The sequence below is a fragment of the Neospora caninum genome, chromosome VIII (assembly GCF_000208865.1).
Source record: "Neospora caninum Liverpool complete genome, chromosome VIII".
In the NCBI taxonomy this organism is placed as follows: Eukaryota; Apicomplexa; class Conoidasida; order Eucoccidiorida; family Sarcocystidae; genus Neospora; species Neospora caninum.
This window is the reverse complement of record NC_018395.1, coordinates 1,508,490-1,528,289: the sequence shown is the minus strand read 5'-3', so window position 1 is coordinate 1,528,289 and position 19,800 is coordinate 1,508,490. Positions and strand designations below refer to the sequence as shown.

Sequence of the window (19,800 nt, the reverse complement as noted above, 5' to 3'; positions counted from 1 at the left end):
CACAGCTGTTTTTCCTCCTGCAGATGCTTCCCTTGCCCCTCTCGGTGCGGGAGGCGCAAATAGGAAAGTCGATCCTTCGCTTCCCTCTCGAGAGACAAATTGACGCTGCTCTTTCCAGGAACGAAAGTAAGCCGCTCAGCACATGAATGCACTCTTGCATGCAATCATATATATCAGCATACGGGAATATGTGCACATATTTATATATATCGGGCTGGAATTGAACCCGTCAGGATGACAGGCGATCGGCCCCTCATGAAGGATCGCAAAAACCTAGCTTGATTTCTTCGAATGATGGCCTGAGCGTGACAGAACGTCTGACAAAGTCTCCCTCTGTTAAGAATACGCAATGTCGGATACACTTTGGCCACGCCGCTTCATGTATATCTGCGTGGCGGTCTCTGTTCCGCAGCGTTGATTCAAGTTCTTGACTTCCTGCATGCACTCGTCCCAGTGAGACTGGAGCCGGAGACAAACTCGTCGATAGACGACAACGCGAAGTCCCCAAATGAATTTGAAATAGCATTCACAAAAGCGCATCAAGTAAGAACATCCTCAAGACCCTGTGATGAATGTGAGCGTTGGTCGCCAGCCTCCGACGCTCATGGAATTAAGTGAAGACTCTATTCCTTCTCTTGGTTTCCATCATTTCAAAATATGAATATATATATACACATATAAATACCTACACAAAAGCATACACGCACTGGAGTTGCGAAGAAGAGTGTCTGTGCTGCAGTGCGGTTGAACCACAGATGATAAGAAGTACAACATACGTGTCGATATGTTTTTGCGCCGGCGGCGAAGAAACGGTTGGTCGTGCATGCGTTTTTTCTCTGTGGTGTGTCGTTTCCCGCCCGCGCTTTCTGACATCGCTCAGGCCCTGCAATTTCGCTCTTCCCCGCATCTTCAACTTGGCCTGAGCGGGTTTTCACTCTTGGTTACTCGAAAATTTCTTCTTCTCATTCCTCACAACACACCCCAGATCGATGACCCGGCGGGGTGCGACCCGCTGACCCACGGAATCTGGGCCAAATGGCCCGTGCCGCACCCCGTTGCCTACTTAGGGGGCCCTATTATCTGCCCCAAATTCAGTCCTCAGTGGTCGGAGCACAACGACAGACCCAGTGGAGAAAGGCCGATCGCCTACGCAGCTTCTGTCGACGTAGACCCTGACCAACTTGAGTTTTCTTTCGTGGGCGACAGAGAGCGACCTTTAAAAGAGTGCAGCGAGCATAGGGTGAAACCCGTGCAGCAGATCTGCATTCACGACGAGGCGTCCAGCCGACCCCTAGATATCTTGAAGCTCTTTTGTCTTCGAATTGGAAAAAACACGTCTCCCGGTGCTCGTCCCTTTTCGGGGAAAGGACCGAAGAAGGCCCAATGTAAAATGCAGCAAGATATTTAGAACGTTCTTTACCTACCGGGCTAGCTGAGTAAAAACAGTTCCCTGTATTGCTGTGTGGCCGACTCCCACTCGCGCTAGGGGGGGGGGTCTGGCTACCCGCGTACAAATCGGCTAAGTACCACACATATGATTATCGGTGCAAATGCGCAGACGAGCACAAAGACTTCGTTGGGGGGGTAAGGCCTGTGCGGCTTTTCAAGGGATGGGTAACTCCGGGAAACTGACTGTCGAGGCGTCGTATCCGCTTTGCAGAGATTCCTTTGTCGATGTCGCTCCAACTGCAAAACTATTATATTAGCCGGCACCTCTGTTTACACGTATTAATTATTTATAGGAATCTACAGTTCGACTGGCAGCAATCTTTTCGGAGACACAGAGACGGTCGAGTGAGAGAGCGCGGAATGCACACTCAAACTCAAAACAGACAACACGCTTACAAAGCACAATAAGAAACAAAAGGCGACAAAGTCGCAAGGAAAAACAAAAAGCCTCCTCCACGCTCTTCAGCGAGAGAACAGGTGCACACCCACACACACCGCAACCTACACACATATTCACATATACACATACAGATATGAATGCAGAGCTACGTGTGGATCGGTGCACGACATTACCGCGACACCGCGCGTAGAGATGCGCCTGAAACGGTTCTTGATTCGTTTTTTTCGGAAGAGAAACCAAAGTGTCGGAGAAATTCGTGTACGGATGAACGCAGATATCCTCATTTCTTCGGTTTTGCGTGAGAAGTGCCTTGCGAAAAAAGCCCTTCAGAAAACCCCGGCCGCCTCCAGCCCGACACAGATACAGCAAACATGCATCTGTTGCTTGCGTTCGGTTGGCACACTGGGCTTTTACTCAAGCGCATTGGCGCCAGAGATAATTTCCACGAGCTCAGTTGTAATCTTCGCCTGCCTCGCTCGGTTGTACCGCAGCGTCAAGGAAGAGATCATTTCTCCAGCATTTGTCGACGCGTTGTCCATGGCACTCATGCGGGCGCTCTGCAGAGAATCGCGTCCGCACAGATGTGTCCCAAGTAGCGAAAACCCTCTTGTATCAAGTCTCTCGCGCACAGGCAACTCTTTAACTATTCACACATGCATATCGATTCCGCCATTTGTCGGTACACATACGTAAATGTAACTAGATACACATGTGGAGACATACACACTTTTCGCTGGAAGCATTCCCCGACACCTTCTAAATACCAGTACACATCGAGAGGCATACAAAAATACACATTTTTGTGCATGAAAAAAACGCCGGCAGAAGGTGGACTCGACAGGGTGCACCCCGCTGAGTTCCGTTCGTTTTCCTTTTCGAGGCTGAGCAGCGAGGAGAGCAAGCGTGGCAACGAGGTGTTTTCGAACAACTCAACAACCCCGCAAGGGTTGTCCTTGCATGCGCGAAGCCTTGCGGGGTAGCCCCATTTCTCCCCTCTCTCCTGAACCCCCTCAAGCGCACAGTCTCGCTAGCCTTGCGGAGACACGAGAACGCGACAGCGCGTGCGCATCTTGACAAAAAGACGGATGGCTCACCTGTTCAGAGGCGATATTGTCGAGCATGCAGCCAAAAACTGTGCAAGCGTAGTAGAAGTCTTGGAGATCTTTCCACACCTCGATTTTCTCCGGCTCGAATTCGAAAGCGTTCAACTGCTCCTTCGCGCTCTGGGCAGCCTGCGTAGGGGTCAAGACGTTGAGCGTAAGAGTGTCGTACGCAACGGCCGACTTGAAGTGGTTGTAAATCACCATAAGTCGAGCAGGGTTGTCCTGGGAAAAACAGAAGGCCGCATGCCACACTTTACTCTCCTGTCCGAAAAACTCGGAAATTGGAGGTCTGGTGTCTGTCCCGTAAACGGAGGAAACGCGCCGATTCAAACCCGGCGCCTTCGCCTGGTGTGACCCGCGAAACGCACGAATCTGTACACGCACGAAACCTACAGCGAGAAACATGCAAATTGGAACAGGCGGCTACGCGAGCAGATACACGAAAGTAGTCTAAAAGCAAAAGTCGGCGAAAGACAACTACGAATCTCCAAAGTCTCTACCGCCGCGTGATCACCTCTGCCGCTAGCAGCGTACCGAAACTGTATATACATATTTATGCCTGTGCTCTTGCTTTGTGTGAATACGAATGTATTCTTTGTTTAGATACATCTTCGTGCACATGTAGAATTTGGGTCGGAGGGAGCGCCCGTTTGCTTCCTACCTGCATGAGCCTCTCGGCGACGAGGCAGGCTTGGCCAAAGTTCCAGGGAAATCTCGTCACTTCTGTTATGATGCGTTTGAAGCGGTCGCCGAACGTTCTCTGCAAGGCAGAGCGAATTTTGTCTCCAACGCCGTACACGTGGACTGCGTTGCCACCCATTTCGTTCTCTTTGATCACGATTCGGGTCTGCTTCGCCACAAAGCTGTTCACGCCGCCGCACAGACCCTTGTCTGAAAAATCAAAAAGCCCACACAGCGCGCTTGCGGAATCAAGAAAAGGCCTGCAGAGGAGGCGAAACCGAAGAGTTCAGCCCCTGCAACGCGACGGGAACTGGTTTCCGAAGTTGGGCTCCTCAACGTCTTACTCGCCCCTTGCTTACCGGACGTGAAAAAAACGCGCGTTTAGAGCATCTAGGAAATAAAACCCTCAGAAACTCAACGCTCGGGAGAAAGGCAACAAACCCCCAAACGACGGGATACATCCCTTTTTGCTAACCGTCGAATTCCTCCGAGTGTGTCCTGCAATGTTTTCTAGTCTCTGGTTTCTCAAACCTTGCGTCAACGGCAGCAGAGACACAAACGGAACATCGCGCGCGTGCCAGTACGTCGGCCGGGGCACATATGATCTGTCTCGACAGCTGAAAAAAGAGATATCTATGTATATGAAGCACATAAATATTCGTGTGCATTCGCGTGGGAAATGCATTTTTGGATGCTTGTTTATTTTTCGAGTTTTCATTGCTTAGGAGTCGCAAACAGATTGCTCACCTGAGGAGAGGGCGAGAATGGCAAGGGTGCCTTTTTCCTTCGAATCAATGGGAATCCGCTGAATGAGTTTCTGAAGGAAAGACGCACGATACAGGCAATTCACACTGCATCAAAGCTGCTCAGCGTCTCAGCACACGTTTTGGGAGTTTTTCTCTCCAATATACCTGAAAGGTGAGGGAGACAGCGCGGGAGGCGCAGTCAACAAACACGTAAGAGAGGAAGTTTGGTGTAGCTTTCTGCCGAGGAAAGAAACTCGACTTTTCAGAAAATGTGGGCCAGACAGGACAGAACGCCCGGCTCGAAAGTCAGGCACTTACACGCCTTCTCTACAGCGCGCTCGACTCTTCCGGCACTGCACGCGTTCACAGCGGGAAAACCCAGGCCTGTGACGACGCACGGAATCTCCACGTATTGGTTTAACGCCCGTGCAGTCAATTTTTGGACAGAAAGCAGAATCAAGAGAGAGTGCCCAACGAGACTGGTCCTAACAGGGGCTTGGGGCTTCTTCACCACCGCGAATGCGTGAGACAAAATTCAAACGGGGTGGGGAACCCCAGAGAGAGGCGCCTTTGGGGAGAGAACAAAGCCGCAAACTTGAGGCAGCGTTTCCTCGAACTCCAGTTTCGAGACGTTCCGGACATGTGGCCGACACACGTGTTTGGGGTTTTAGCGTTTTAAAGTCCTCAGACGCCTGCGTCTTACTTGAACCGGGGTCGCGAAGGGGAGACCGTTCTCCAGGCGTCTTTGGTCCATTCGGAGTTTGGACGCCGCCACCATCTTCATCGCTTTTGTGATCTGAAGACAAAACACGGAAGCCCACGAGTCGTCTCAACCAGTCTGCCTCGGACTGAGAGTCTCTGGCAAGTCAATGGGTTACACCCTGTGTGGATTTTACAGGAAACACAAAACCACCAGCAGGGGTGTTGAGCGGCGCATCTGCCGACTGAGATGACGATCAGGCATGTTTGACGATGTCGACGCAAGGGAAGAACGAGATGCGAACTCGACACGGAGAAATCACCACGCGACACGAAAGGCGCAACGGGAAGTTTCTCCTTCTTACGTGAAAACGATAGAAGTGGCGGTTTGTGGTGCACGGCAACGCCCAGTTCCCGTTTTCGATGTTCCAAGCTTCCCCTATCCCTAGAAACGGAGTGCGCCCTTCCTTCGTCCCTTCCGCTCTTTGTCTCTTTCTCGCTTCTTCGCCTCACCTTCTGAATCGATTTGACCGACTTCATGCGAGCGGCGACAATCTTCAAGTCGCCAGCGCCGAAGTTCCGCGTCTGCTGGCCGAAAGCGGAGTGCAGAGGAAGCAGGTTTTGTGCCGCAGGGGAGGGCCGCATGCAGCGCAGGGCGCCAGATGAAGACAGTGAAGCCAGAGCCGCCATTTTGCGAGCGGGGAAAGACGAACGAGAAGACGGGAAACTGGGAGGAGCGGGGGGAAATGAGGGAGAGAAGACACCCTAGTTGCCACAGCACGCACTCTGCAAGAGGTCTGTCGAGCGAGGAAAAGAAAAGACTGCGAGGCACCGGTAGGGAGAGAGCTGGAGAGACGAGACTACGCAGCAGAGACAAAATGGCCTAGAGATGACACGGGGGGAACTTCTTTTTCCAGAGTGAAGAAATGCGCCCGGACGGGCTGCGGGTATCTGTCGGATGAGGAGAGCAACAGAAGGAAAGGGTCTCGGAGACATGTGGAGGAGATGTGCTACTTCAAACTGCTTTTCGCTGCTCGAGAAGAAAAACCGCGGAACTGTTGGGACCGGCAGCGCAGGCATGCTCTCTTCTCTTCCCAGTCCCCTTTTGCCCCCCTGAACACCGAGACAAACGGCCGGAGGTTGTGAAGAAATTCGGTCCAAAAAGCAATGTGGGGAAGAGAGGAGCATTTGCGAGGAGCAGCAAAAGAGAACTGGAGAGAAAAACCCGATGATTCGCGCGCGCTGCTCAGGCACGTACCCAGCAACTGGGGCGAAGCATCGGGGTACACACACTGGACTGCCTCACGCGAAGCGCATGCATAAAAAAGCACTACGGAGGGCGGCGAGCGTGCAGATGACGCAGATATCCACGCCTCAAAATGGGAGTTGTGGCAGCGGTAAACCCTCAGGGGAGACACAGAGAAGGAAAAGAACTAAAAGCGGGTGCCATTGTGCTGCGAAAACTGCCAAGTGTAGAGTTTTCGGGAAATTCGACACCGTCCGCAAGGAGGAGGTTGTATCCCTTGGCCTGCATGCGCCCAGGCGAAGCTATGGATAATGTGCATTCGTTTCCGACTGTGTCGCGCATCCTTTTGACATCTTGCCTCGCCCTCTCTACACAATCCACGTGAACAAATGCGTGTAATTACACAGGACGAGATGTGGACATACTACGCGAATATGTAGGCGCAGAAAGCGGCCCAATCCAATCGAACGAGATCAGGACGCGGAAAGACGCCGACCGCTTGCTGGTATCAACCAGAGCGCTCCTCCGTTTGTCTCACTCCAGTTCGGAGGAGGCAAAAACATAAGTGAAAAAGACGCAGAGGCGTACCTCTGCCATCTGCCGGGCCAAACATTGCCGTAAAGAGACTTCCAGTGATTGGCAACCAGGGGAACTTCAGGCAACAATTATCCTCTGTGTCGCTTCGCAATCGCCAAGGGGTGATTCAAACATGTTAAGGAGCTTCACAAATGTCGAGTCGATCGCTTTTTTCGGATCGGAAACGACAGTGTGTTACTCGTAGACGCAAGCTGTGCCAGGGGCATAAGAGTGGAGAGACCCACGGACCTGATCTTGGTCTACGAAAGCACGCCGGTTGTGTGCCTTGCCTGGACAGAGGGAGAGTCCAGAATAGGTTTTGTGCCGATTAACGCTATCAGACGCATGACATGGAGCGAGCAAGTGCTTTTAGAACTTTCCGTATGGGGCAGCATTATCACGTACGTAGTCTTGTACCTGGGGAATCCGACAGCGTTTCCCGAAGAGATATCCGGTGGGCGGATGAAGGGTTCTCATTGTAATCACTGTAGAGACCGTCGTTCCGTGACTGGGCTGTGTCAGTGAAAAGGCCTGATCGTTTCCAGAGGGAGGAATGCCATGCATCTGGGTGTTCCCGTGATTCGGGATTTCTGAGGGCATGTCCGCTAGTCACGCCCCACCCTGCGGCGAGCACGCATTCGCCATTTTCTGCCACAATGCGAACAGTCAAGAGCTCCACAGTTACACAAGACGGAGAGAAGAGTAACAGTCGCTTCCGTCCTTCTCAGGGGTAGACGACAGCGCCAGCCCCCACAAGCCGGCGCGCTGCTCAGCACGACACGTTCCGTTTTCCTGTGCACCTCTACGACACATGGGAATTTTTTGGAACGATTCAGTGCCCACGACACACGAGTGTTGCGGACTTCTTGATAAGTCTGACCTGAAGGCAAGATTGCGGCACTAGGACTCTCTGGTTCGTATGTCCCAGAAATGCAGAAACACTCGTGGCGTTTGTGTTTCGTGTATCGAGGTAAAGTGGAAATGGGGAGACACACTCATACACAGTCGCAAGAAAATAGAAGCGCCCCGCTTGTCAGGTTTGAAGGACAGGGTGGTTCGTTTTGAATTCCGCTCAGCTTTTTTTCAGCAGCAAAACGGATATGGCTCCGGTATTGTGTGGGCACCTGACCACTCCTGCCGTCTGCAATACGTCTCACGTAGAGTGACACCCGGCAGAAACCGTTTTTTGGAACGTTGCGTTCCTGAATCGCGAGGCGGTCCGTCCTGATAACCCATGCCCCCAAAACAAGAAACTCTTCTTTCTGGCAGGTCAACAAAGCTGTTTGCCTCATACACGAGAGGGCTCAGCGGACGATCACGAATAACGGTATGCCTAATGGTACACGCTTTAATCAAGGTTGCCTTGGCTTGAGCTGAGGAGAATCTGAGAGGTACCAAACCGGGAAGGAGTAATTTGACCGAATGCCATCTCACCACACGCAGAGACGGGCTGGGGCTCTTCGAGTTTGCAGAGGCGACGGGGGGGTTTTGTTTGGGCGTCCTGTTCATTGCCTGTGCCTTCCCCGCATGCTCTCTCGCTCTGACTTGGGAAGTTTTCGGCTCGCACAGACACAACCCGCGATTTTCGCAGTACGGGAACTCGGCTAGCTGTTGGCTGTTGACACAGAGGCCTTGCGTTTTCAGATAACCTTTGGTCCAACTTTTTGGTGTTGTGCGTAGCAAAATGGGTCGAAGAGAAAACAACCGTGCCCACGGACGACTAGTCCAGCTTTCTGGGCAGGTGAAAAACGGATGTGAGTCCACTTTGTGTCCAAAAACTTCGGACGGAAAGTCTCGAAACGACTGCGGCGGCGATGAGCATCAGCGTGGGCAGTCAGGCATCGACATGAAACAGGGAGAGAGAGGTAATACGCAGAAGTTAGCCGTCCTCGAACGTCCCTGTCGAGTGAACCACTGATGCTTCGCGTCAGCCCGCCAAAGCGTTGTCTTACGATGACACGTTGATTCCCGCGTTCGCACTGGTTCGACGGAATAGTCTGTCTACGCTTGCTAAGCTGCACGCATTAGACATGACCGACAGCATGGCACTTAAGCGGCTTTTGCTCGTCTGCCTCTAAGTTACCACTAGATGTACAGCGAACCAGCTGAAAACTGAGTGTCAGCCAAGTCTCAGCTTCATAGCCTAAGGTGACCGAGAGCTTGCACCTGCGTATTTGTGTATAACGGTGTATCTTTTTGTGTATGCATGCTTTTTTCTCGTCACGTGACTCATGCGTGCGGGCACTGCGTAATACGCCCTGCAAAGAAGCTGCAACTCTGTTGTTAGTAATTGCCTGCTCTCTGGTCAATGCGCTTCAGGTGGTCGCCCAATCTACGCCCTTGATTTCTTAGATTTTGATAGGTTGTTAACTCCACGCGAACGGGCGTTCCGAAGACGGGTGCAGGGCATCATGGACCGTTATGTCAAGTCCACTGTTCTGCCACTGTACGAAGCGGCAGCTTTTGACAGCACGTTGGTGGAGATTTGTAAAAAGTTCGGTCCTGCTGGCCTTCAAATAGAAGGCTATGGTGAGTCAAGTCTCCCTTTTCCCAATAGGAGTGGAGTCCGTCTTCCGTAAGCCCTCGGCTACGTCGTGATGGGGGTTGCACTACGGCAGCGTCCAAAACGCCGCAGCTCTCATTAGTAGGGCACTTAGCAGACTGATAACCACCTGAGCGAAGGGTGTATACTTGGATCAGCTAAGCGACTTAGTAAACACACCAGTACTTCGGAAGCTTGATAGACGTCTAAATGAGCGGATAATCACATTTGTGAGAGGCAGGAAATTATATTCATGTGCGTGTACACAGGTTGAGACAGGCATGTTCACACGTATATAGAGATTGTCGACGGCGATCCAGGCAGTTAATGGAAGCCACTACTGGATCAGATGCTGGGCTATTTGCCTGCTTGCGTCTTTTTGCTCACAACTGCTGCCGCTCACAACCAAAAGAAAAGTTAAAAACAAGGTGCATCGATGCAGAGCGTTCTCGGGCGTCACCCTCGTACCTGCTCCGGCACATAGATAGTCTCCTGAAGGTCTACATCCGCATAGCAAGCAGCGCGTACGTCTGCACAACTGGGTACCTAAAGGTGGGGGACAATGCTCAAGAGATAGCACGAGGACGCGGGAAGGAGATCAATAAGGATAAGAAAGTAACGGCGAGATACGAAGAAGCAGAAGTTCGCTTGCTGCTTGAGCATTCATTGTTGTCGAGTTTGTCTTGCTTCATAGGATGCCCTGGCTTGACGCACACAGAAGCTATTCTGATGGCAATTGAGATGGCACGAGTCGACGCGTCATTCTCCACATTTTACCTCGTCCACTGCGGCCTCGCGATGCAGTCGATCGCTGTCGCCGGCACCGAAGAGCAGAAGGCCGCGTGGCTCCCCAAGGTAATAACGCAGAGCTTGGGTCGCTGGACTTCAGGTTGCTGATAAACACTCTCCATGAGTACCGTCTGGAGTTGTGGCTACTCAGATTTCTGCCCACCATCAGTACGGAGTCGCCTGCAGGCGCAAGACAACAGAATCGTATATGACTGCAAGGGTCTTCGTATTCAGCTACTTCGTGGAAATGTCTATGTATATGCACCTATTTTGCCAGCGTGTTTGGGAAGAAGGGAGAGAGTGTCTTTCTGCTCGAGCCAACCTGCGAATGCGGTTTCATTTGAGTTGCGCAGATGTCGCGTCTGGAGTGCGTCGGAAGCTTCGGACTGACGGAGCCCAACTATGGAAGCGACGCCACTGGACTTCGGACCTCGGCAACGAAAGTGGAGGGAGGATGGCTCCTCAATGGCCAGAAAAGGTGGATTGGGAATGCAACATTCTCGGACGTAGTGGTTGTTTGGGCACGCGATTCGAACTCGGAGAAAATCCTCGGCTTTCTAGTGGTGTGTCTCAGACGGGGGGCAAGTGTTTCGTTTGGACGGTTAACAACGCTTCGGCAACTTCAATGCAGGAAGGGTGCACACTCTTGACACTCGGAGCACCGGAACTTCCGATTACTGTTTCTGCACCTCACACTTCAAAGTGCATGTATGCGTGTCATGTATTCTTGTATGCATTTCTTAGGAAAAGGACTTCCCTGGTTTTTCAGCAACGAAGATCGAGAACAAGGTATCCTTGCGCATCGTGCAGAACGCTGACATTGTCTTGAAAGACTGCTTCGTACCAGACTCGCACAGGCTTCAACAGGAGGGCTTCTCTAGCGCGACAGCCCGCGTCTTGGAATCGTCTCGTGCTGTTGTCGCCGCGGAATGCGTTGGTGTCTTGCTAGGTGCGCCTGCGGCTTGTGTACGTAGAGCGCTCACATCTGTGTCCATGCACATGCAGGTGACTACATGTGTATACAGTTACGGGCGTCCGTTGGCGCAGTGCTGTCTCAAGTAAACGCGGGTGCCTGACTAGAGGAGGCATTTTTCATGTCCGTGAAATGAGAGTATCAACTGTAGAAGGCTCGAAACTCGCCGGTTTGTGCTTGAGTATTCGCGTTCAAAACTTAGGACGTTTACCATTTTGCTTTTCCACGGATATGGTGGACTGGACGCTGCGAAGCATTTAAGAGCAATTTGCGTAGCCATTTCTTTGGGACTTGGAACAGTCCTACGCATATAACGAAGCCAGCATTTTGTGTACTCTGTGCTGTTTTGGTTGTTTCGTAAGCCCCCTTCCCGGTTAGTGCATTGCGTGCCCCAGTTCTGTCTGATGTTTTGGAAACGTAGGTGCTTACGACAATGCTCTTAAATACTGCACCGAGAGGAAGCAGTTTGGCAGAGAACTGGCGAGCTTCCAGCTTGTACAAGAACGCCTTATGCGAGTCCTTGGCATACTCCAGGTATGGATAGCGGGAAGGTATGAATGGTAGTTTCACAAACAGTCCCTTCTGCTGTGTTTTCTTCCTTGTTGTTGAGCCGAAGATAGGTTGCACTGCTATCCTCAAGCGAACAAACACAGCTGCACCGCTGCTCAGTGTTTGTTTCCGGAGTTTGAATTGGGGTTCCTTCCCGTGAGCATGAGGAAGATGGAAGACAAGTCAAAAACGTCTTGAGGCCATCGATGTTGACTGTCTTTTCGCAGGGAGTCCTGCTCATGGTATTGCGCCTCGGTCGTCTGATGGATGAAGGGAAACCGCATTTGATGGCTCACATTGCCCTAGCTAAAGCGACGTGCAGCCGTATGGCTCGAGAAGGCATCTCTCTTTGCAGGGAAGTACAAGGTGGAAACGGAATTGTGACAGACTTCGGCGTGGCTAAGTTCCATGCAGACATAGAGGTGCGTCTACATTCAGATGTCCTTGGGTTTTTTCGCTGTTTCATGGAGGCGATCACTGCTCCTGGTCTATCTGCCGTCAACATCGCATTAACAGCCAGTATAAACATCCCCAAATACTACGCTTTTTTTTCTCGGATTTTGCTGAATGTTGCTTACATCTGGCCGTTATGAACAGGTTTTCACATCGTTCGCTCACTGAAGGTGCGCGCATGGGCTAGGGGAGCATAGTGAATCTCACGATGCAGTTACGGCTGTATGTCCAAGTACTTGCGTATGGAAATATGGGTCCTTCGACAAGGTTCTGTATGACCGAATCATGCACCTTTGATTTGCCCCGAGGAAGAATGATTGCCATAAAGAGAGCAATCGAACACAACGACGAAAGGCTAGTGTGAAACTGGCTGTTTCCCTGCAGGCACTCTACACGTACGAAGGAACCTACGATATCAACATGCTTATCGCGGGCCGAGCAGTGACGGGGAGGAGCGCGTTCAAGTAGACGGCAGGCACTCCGGTTCCGCAACTCGGTTGGATCACCAAGTGAAGAAGAATCTCCTCCATAAGGAGTTTTCATTGATCCGAAACGGCCCGTGCCGATGGTGGTTTTGCGTTCTGCACTGCTTCTCGGAAGTCGGCGTTTTTTTTCTAGGTTTGTCATTTTGAGACGATGAAAACAAGTCATCCGAAGCAAGCAGACAAGAGTTTGACTATATAACGAATGCTTCCACATTTTGTCGCTTATGCGGAGCCTGTCAAAACGCGGTTGGGACGATCTTGTGTCTCCACTATCCGGCAGTCTGTGTTCCAATCTCGACAGTAGTGCAGCAACCATAGTGGTGGGAATGAGGCCGGTGCAAATTCTGAGACGGAACAACCCATAATCTTGTTAAAAAACGTGAACCATTTTCTACAGTTGCCTTAATAAAAACAGTTGAAAATTCGTCTTTGTCAACCAGTTCTGCTGAGTGTTGCAACGACGGTGTGCTCTAAATTCCACTCCTTCGATTGACGGCCCGAACACCCAGCTGCAGCCATCTTTTTCTGTCGGACGGAGTTTGGTGCCTGTGATTCTTTCCGACGCGTCGAAAACGCGAGTACGCGAACCACCCCCGAAGCGGGGCACACGTTTGAATCGGAGACTGAAAAGGGACGGAAAACACCACACAGGCAAGTTCTCGTGATTCTGCGATCGACAGGGATTGCGTGTTTAGGCGACAGACGTCGGCGCCGACACCTCAGAAGTCTCACGCAATCAGCAACCCACATGCACTGCCTTCTTGCAGCTGTACAGAACGTAACCTGCCTCCAGGAATGTTTGCTAGTGTGGATGCAGTACCCAGGACTAGGCAGCGGAACATGGGGGGCGTCGGTTGTATAGCAAATCGTTCAAAAACAGAGAACAGCTGCTAAGAAATGCTAGAGCACGTTTTGTTTTTGGTATTCCAGAATGCGGTATTATACACCCAGTAGCGGTTAAATGTTGATTCATAGGCTCCTGGCCTGCCTCTCCTTTCCCACTTCGGATGCAAAGCCACTACGGCGAGAACGGCTTGGCACACCGAGTATATTCAACCGCCAGAACTCGATCCACGCGCTGCGTTGATCACTGGTTCCGTAAAAAACTACGTCGGCAGTCACATGGTCATTAGAGAAACAGGGGGCAGTAGCTTCGAAGTAAGCCATCATGCAGTGCAATTGCACCGGATGTTCAGCGAATATTTGAAAAACGAGCATTTATATTCTAGCCGTATTAATATCATGATATTCACTTTGGTAGTCTCCTTCCTACGAAGAGGCGTGCGCCTCTTTTATTGGTGACTGATCGCCGCTCCTCTGCAAAGCGCGAGATCCTTGGCCATTGCAGATGTTTCACCACTTCCGGCATGGCTCCATAAATCGATCCTCGTTATGTCTTGCGCGCACTGTGTTGCCTGAAGGCACTCTTTTCCCCCTACACGGATGCCTATATATAGGAAATTATAAATTTGGAGATGTCTATACACGCGTATGCGGATATGTATGCATGCAGGCACATAGAAATAAGCAGCTATATATTGCATGAGCGTGCAGACAGCAGCCGTCGGGACCCTCGATGTCCGTTGTTAACAATGCCGTGAAAAGATGGAACCCTAACCGTATGTCCAGGAACAGCAACAGAGGGCTGAGCGGGAATTCGATTTTGACAACTTCTCCGCTTCGTTTTTGAATGATCAATATCGTCTAGAGATATCGGTAAAGCGCAGCATGAGCATCTGTACTTTTTCGGACTTGTGCCTACGGCTTCCGATTCTCACTCCGCGCTCTAACGACATAGCTCCGCTTTGCGTTGTGGCTCTCGGTGGCCCTCGTGCGGCTCAGAATCAAAACTGTCGCAGGGGGGGACCAAGTGATATCGGTTGCACTTGTCCTTTACCAACCACTCCAGGGCGAAGCTGATACATCTTGCGGGAACTACACTTTCCCGCTGGAACACGCTCATCTATTGAATCACTCTCGCGGTCAACACCTTCTGGTTTCTCCCTGGTCAACACACTCGCTGATGAAATTCGCTCCACCCCGCGGGCGGAGAGCCACCTTCATCGAAGGCGAGCTTCCAAATCTGAGCTGAACCGGCACGAGACAACTTTTACCTTGGGAAGACAAAAGTGGTTTTCCCCGTTCTGGAGTCAAAAGTTCCTTGTGTGGGGGTAGAAGTAGTACATTTGTCTCTCTGTGGGCCCTGTGGAGCTTGCCAAACACACGTCCCACGTTTTTCCCGTGGAAGACTCGGCGGAAAAACGCCATATCATTCGGGGGGTCCCCAGCCGACCCGCAGTGTACAGATGCATATACCTTTATAGGGATGCCTGCAGATACAGGTTTAACCGTAGCGGAAGACGGCGGCGCTCCATGTGAGGCCGGCGCCAAAGCCAGCAGTCACCACGACGTCGCCAGGCTTGACTTTCCCCTCCCGTACCTACGCAAAGACAACCGACAGGAGCCAAAGGCGTGTTGAAGGGTGCATGCAGAAAAATGTGTGCTCGCGCAGACTTGCCTCGTAATCAACGAGAGGTTCAGAGGGGTGAACAGCTCGCATGCAGCTGTAGACGAATGGCTTTTTCTCACCCGCGTAACTCCATCCCCCCCCCCCCCCCCCGTTCACGGCGCACATATGTCCCACTAAGTATGCGTATTTCTGTGTCGCAAGTGAGGGCTTTGGGCTCCCGGTGTCCCGTTTGTGCGTAGGGCGCAAGAGAAAAGTCGGTGCCCGAGGGCGCATGCGGGTCACGCAAAGTTTGTGAGGAGGCATGGGGCTCGGCTCTGACTTACTGCTTCGTCCAGGCATAAGGGAATCGAGGCTGCAGACGTGTTGCCGTACTTGTCTAAATTGCAGAGCACCTGAAAAAAGACGCGCTCCACACAGGCGCGGCGGGTCGTTGGCAAGCAGGGGCAGTGTCCGTTCACGCAGCACTTGCAGGTTGCGTAATTCAGAGCTGGTTTTAAAAGGCCTCGCGACAGCCATTGACAACAAAGTGAGTTTTCTAAAGACGTGTTCTCCTACGCCAGCTCTTGATGAAAACAGGGGTTAGGTTTCACCGCTCAGCAAACACATGATTTGCAGGGTGGAGCCTTCGCGTTCGGAAACCCGACTCCATGCTGGGCATGTTTAAAACCTAAGATGTTTTTGAACGCGGTGGAAGCGATAAGGTGATGAGACACTTTCTTGGCGAAGGAGACCGGCGCCCCTGGGGACAGATCAAGGGGGGACACCCCTACGTTCCCCTGGTTGGAAAAACGAACAGCCCGAAAACTCCGGCGGCGTGGGACGATCGTATCTCCTAGCGTAGCCAACAAGAACTATAAAGACGGCGTCCTCTAATCCCGGCAGTCCATTTCTCCTGAAGCACTTATTCAAAGTGCAGAGAAAGAAGGTTAGTTCCACTACATCTGGAGAGAGGGACAAGGGAGACGCAAGAAACCATCTGTGGTCGGTCTTTGCTCTGTTCGTCTTCACACACCCAGTCAAAGGCCTCACTTTGCTCAACGGCATTTTCAAACGCTCCGCCACGGCATCCATGATGCGTTTGTTGGCCTGGTGAAGAAGAAGCCAATCAATGTCGCTTGTTCTCAAGCCAGCTGCCTGGACCACGGCCTCGATCGCCGGGGGGACCTTACGCGAGACAAACTTGAAAACTTCGCGGCCATTCATGGCCAAAGACGCATACCCGCCCTGGCTCATACAGAGAGCAGGCTGCAAAGAAAGCAAGCACCCTGGAAAAAACTGCAGAAATACGAGGTGGATAAGTATGCTGGCAGCAAACAGGCACCCCTGTATGTATAGCCTTCAGGCGAATGGCCACGCAGCCCCGAGAAGGGAACGTAGATAGACTCGTGTGAAAAACAAAGATAGGCAAACGAAAAACGCAGTCGGAGATCACAGATCCAGGCCTGCTCCCTCCCATAACTCGGCTCTCCGTTCTTGTTCCCCCTCTGTCGTGTTCCGGCATTTCCTGGACTTTCCCTCTTTCGCCTGTGCGTGTACACTCGGGCGGCCAGTGCCTCGGGTCTGATTGGCTCGCTCCGACACAAATGCAAAGACCCTTCCTCGATTAGTTTCACTTGTCCCTTCCTTTCCAGGTTTCTCAGCCTGCATGGTCCGGGGGCTTGGACGCTGCGGCGTCCCTCACCTGGAGTGTCCGCGTTTCCTTACGAGGCGCTACCAGACAAATCGATGAGACACTTTAGGCGCCTGCTTCGGGGCAAAGCACCACTGTTGCCACCACAATAACCGCGTATGCTGCCTGTCCGTTTTTCCTTTCCTGCTCTCGTCTCCACTCCCGGTACTACTCTGTCTACGTAACTCTCGCGTACCTTTCCCTCTGCACGCTTCAATTCCTGCGGTATCCCCTTGAAAGGCACCGTCAGCTGGTGAGCCTGCAGGCCGTCGCTGTTCAGCATGTAGGACAGGATTCCCTTGCGTGTGTCACGTTCGAGCTCGCCCTCTCCGGCAGGCGGCTGCGTGGTGGCATCCTGGCGTTCCAGAACAACGGCCCCGGCTCCGTCGCCAAAAAGCACGCATGTATTTCGATCCGTCCAGTCAATCCACCGCGTGAGCGCGTCAGCCCCCACGACCAGAATGCGTTTGTACGGGCAGCAGGGGCTCGTTAGAAATGCGTTAGCTGGCAGGAAAGAAGATCAGAAGGAAAATCCGCGACCGCATGCAAAGAGGGGGAGAAGAGCGGCTTCCACAGGAGGAATGGAAACCAAAACGTGGAAACGGCTGTATCTTTACCAGGGCCATACGAACGCCAGGGCACTCACTAGATAGAAGAACAGAACCCGAGATCTATCCAGCTAGCTTTATCTTCCACCCTTTAGATGGAGGATGCGTGGCGGTTTGAGCGAGGTTGGCAGGGAGAGACAGACGACCGCGTCGTCATTCCCCGCCTTATTTAAGATGTTTGTTCATCATGCCAGCACTTCTAACTTCTAAGGAGATGCAAGCCGGAGTGTCACCAGGCCCGTGGACCCTGGCAGATTCCGCTCGTTGATCTTTGCTTCTTACCACTGATCAGGCCAACGAGAAATCCTGAACACGCGGCCGTCAAGTCAAATCCCGCGGGGCCTACGATCGCGTCGCCTTCCTGTCCGGCGGTTCCCTCTTCAATTCGCTCGGCGTGCACAATGCCAGCAGCAATAGATGTCGCGTCTCCAAAGAGATCGTCTGGAGACGAGGAAGCGTGGAGCACGAGATCAACGTCTCTTGCCTTCACTTTGGCATTCTGGAGGGCCCTTCGGGCGGCACTGATGGCCAGGGGACGGAGGCTCTCCGACGTGGACAATACGCGACGAGAGCGGATGCCGGTTCGAGTTCTTATCCACTGCAAAAGCGGAGAAAAAAGCCCAGGCGGTTCCATATGTAGAGTCGTTGGAGCACGAGACAGCTGTTAAGGCTCTTGTTCGCTCAATGTCTCCGAGAACACCTCTCCTCACCTGCCATCAATGCCTCCCAGAACTGGTGTTGCTGCCTACGATGTAGCCCCCCCTGCAAACTTGTCTCGTGTGCAGATTTCTTGCGCTTACCTACCTTTCCGGGTATTCCCGCATCCACACATTTGTCCATCTATTTTCACGTTTCTGTACGCGCTCCCCCTCCCGCCTGTCAAAAACGTCCTGTTTCTCTACTCGCGAAGGGTCCACCTCTGCCCGCCTTTATTTCTCCCTCCTCCGCTTGCCTTGCGATCTGGCCTGCCGCTGGGGGGCGGTGTGCCTTGTCACCCCTTTCGTCTACGTGCGCGTTAGTGTCTAGATATTCTTCGGACTGCCGGGAACTTTCCCGGCACAGAGCAGCAATTCGTCAGCGACGGCCAGCGCCCGGCAAGCCGAGCCGATGGGTCTTCTAACGGCGACGCTCTAGTTCGGGCTTTCTGTCTCTCCTTTGTGTCACGCTAGCTGCATGCCGACACTTTTTTCTGGGTCCCACGGCGTGCGACTGCCTTCTTCTCAGCTGGGCCTTCCCGCTCCTTCCCACAGGATCGTTGTGACGAGCCTCCTTTTCCCTTCATTACCTCGTCGGTAGTTTCGACAACCTCCGCCATGTCGCTGTTTGTCATTTCGTGACTCGGGGTAGCGCTCCCGACGCCGATGATCCGGCAGCCCGCGGCGCCGCAGGAGACTGCGCCTGGCGGCGGTTCGGCTTCTCCGGAAGACGCCGAGGCGGCAAAGAGAGAGGAGGCAGATTCACTGGTTCGTCTTGTGTCTTTAGCTCCCGGCCGAGCGTCCCGTCTCGGAGAGAGGAAAGACGCCGCGAGATGTGGGCGCAGGCGCTTCGTGTCTGTGAACTCGCCTAGGCGAGCGGTGGCGAAGAAGGGCCGAGAAGTTAACTCCTTTTTGCTCTCCCCCATTCGCGCCTGGACTGGGGACGAGAAGACTCCGGGGGCCTCGGGCACGGCGGCTGGCCCGGGAGAACCCTCGAGAGGAACTGAAGGCATCTGAAAGAGGAGTGGAGTGGGTCGGAGAGCATGGTTCTGAGCAGGAAGAAAGGAGACGCGGAGTTCCCCTGCATCTGCGAGGCCTCCAGAGGGAGAACGAGGGACGGAAAGCAGACGGGAGGGGATTACGGGCGTAGCTTTAAGGCCGGAAGTTTCTTGAACATTACGCGAGAAGAGAAAGAGGAGACACGGCGGGGAGAAGAGGAGACAGAGGGACAGAGAGAGACTCGCAAGAAACCTCTGTAGACAGGAGGAAGGACCTCTCCACAGAGAGGATCCAGGAGACGCGCTCGGAATTCGGGACGGGGCTTCCTGCTCGTCAGATGCTTCGAACTGACGCGCTTTCGGGCGCATCGGCGGAGACCGCGAGGGCCAAGAAGTCGAAAGTTTCTTCCGAGCAGTCGCGGCCTTCATGGTGAAGAGTCGAAACTTGGAAGAAACATAGGCGGAAGGACTACATGGAGTGTGTATCGGCGACTTCGACTCGTCCTGGAAAGCGTTTCAAGCGCGCCTGGGGATTCTCAAGTCAACGAGGGGAAGCACAAGTCAAGCGCGGAAAAGGGGAAGGCTCTGACAGCCGGGTGTTTCTGAAACTATGGGGAAAACTTGGAAGAACGAAGAAACGCTCGAGGGGTTGCGGAGCGATCTGCATCC

At 52.7% G+C, this 19,800-nt stretch overlaps 3 protein-coding genes across 3 annotated transcripts; 1 reads left to right on the top strand and 2 right to left on the bottom strand.

The window, feature by feature from the left end:
* Positions 1 to 2,259: 2,259 nt before the first annotated feature.
* Positions 2,260 to 5,768, bottom strand: NCLIV_031920 (putative ATP synthase gama chain; the record flags this gene model as incomplete). Its single annotated transcript, XM_003883388.1, has 6 exons — positions 2,260 to 2,406; positions 2,944 to 3,174; positions 3,614 to 3,843; positions 4,381 to 4,450; positions 5,083 to 5,175; positions 5,592 to 5,768. The coding sequence occupies 6 exons, from the start codon at positions 5,766 to 5,768 to the stop codon at positions 2,260 to 2,262; spliced, it is 948 nt and encodes a 315-aa protein (XP_003883437.1).
* A 3,543-nt stretch (positions 5,769 to 9,311) lies between these two features.
* Positions 9,312 to 12,674, top strand: NCLIV_031910 (hypothetical protein; the record flags this gene model as incomplete). The annotated part of the gene is made up of 6 exons (XM_003883387.1): positions 9,312 to 9,429; positions 10,137 to 10,297; positions 10,976 to 11,180; positions 11,567 to 11,577; positions 11,981 to 12,175; positions 12,591 to 12,674. 6 exons carry the CDS (start codon positions 9,312 to 9,314, stop codon positions 12,672 to 12,674), a joined length of 774 nt encoding a protein of 257 aa, XP_003883436.1.
* A 2,361-nt stretch (positions 12,675 to 15,035) lies between these two features.
* Positions 15,036 to 19,146, bottom strand: NCLIV_0319 (3-oxoacyl-(acyl-carrier-protein) synthase III family protein; the record flags this gene model as incomplete). The annotated part of the gene is made up of 6 exons (XM_003883386.1): positions 15,036 to 15,131; positions 15,485 to 15,553; positions 16,191 to 16,406; positions 17,027 to 17,334; positions 17,721 to 18,036; positions 18,724 to 19,146. 6 exons carry the CDS (start codon positions 19,144 to 19,146, stop codon positions 15,036 to 15,038), a joined length of 1,428 nt encoding a protein of 475 aa, XP_003883435.1.
* Positions 19,147 to 19,800: the final 654 nt, after the last annotated feature.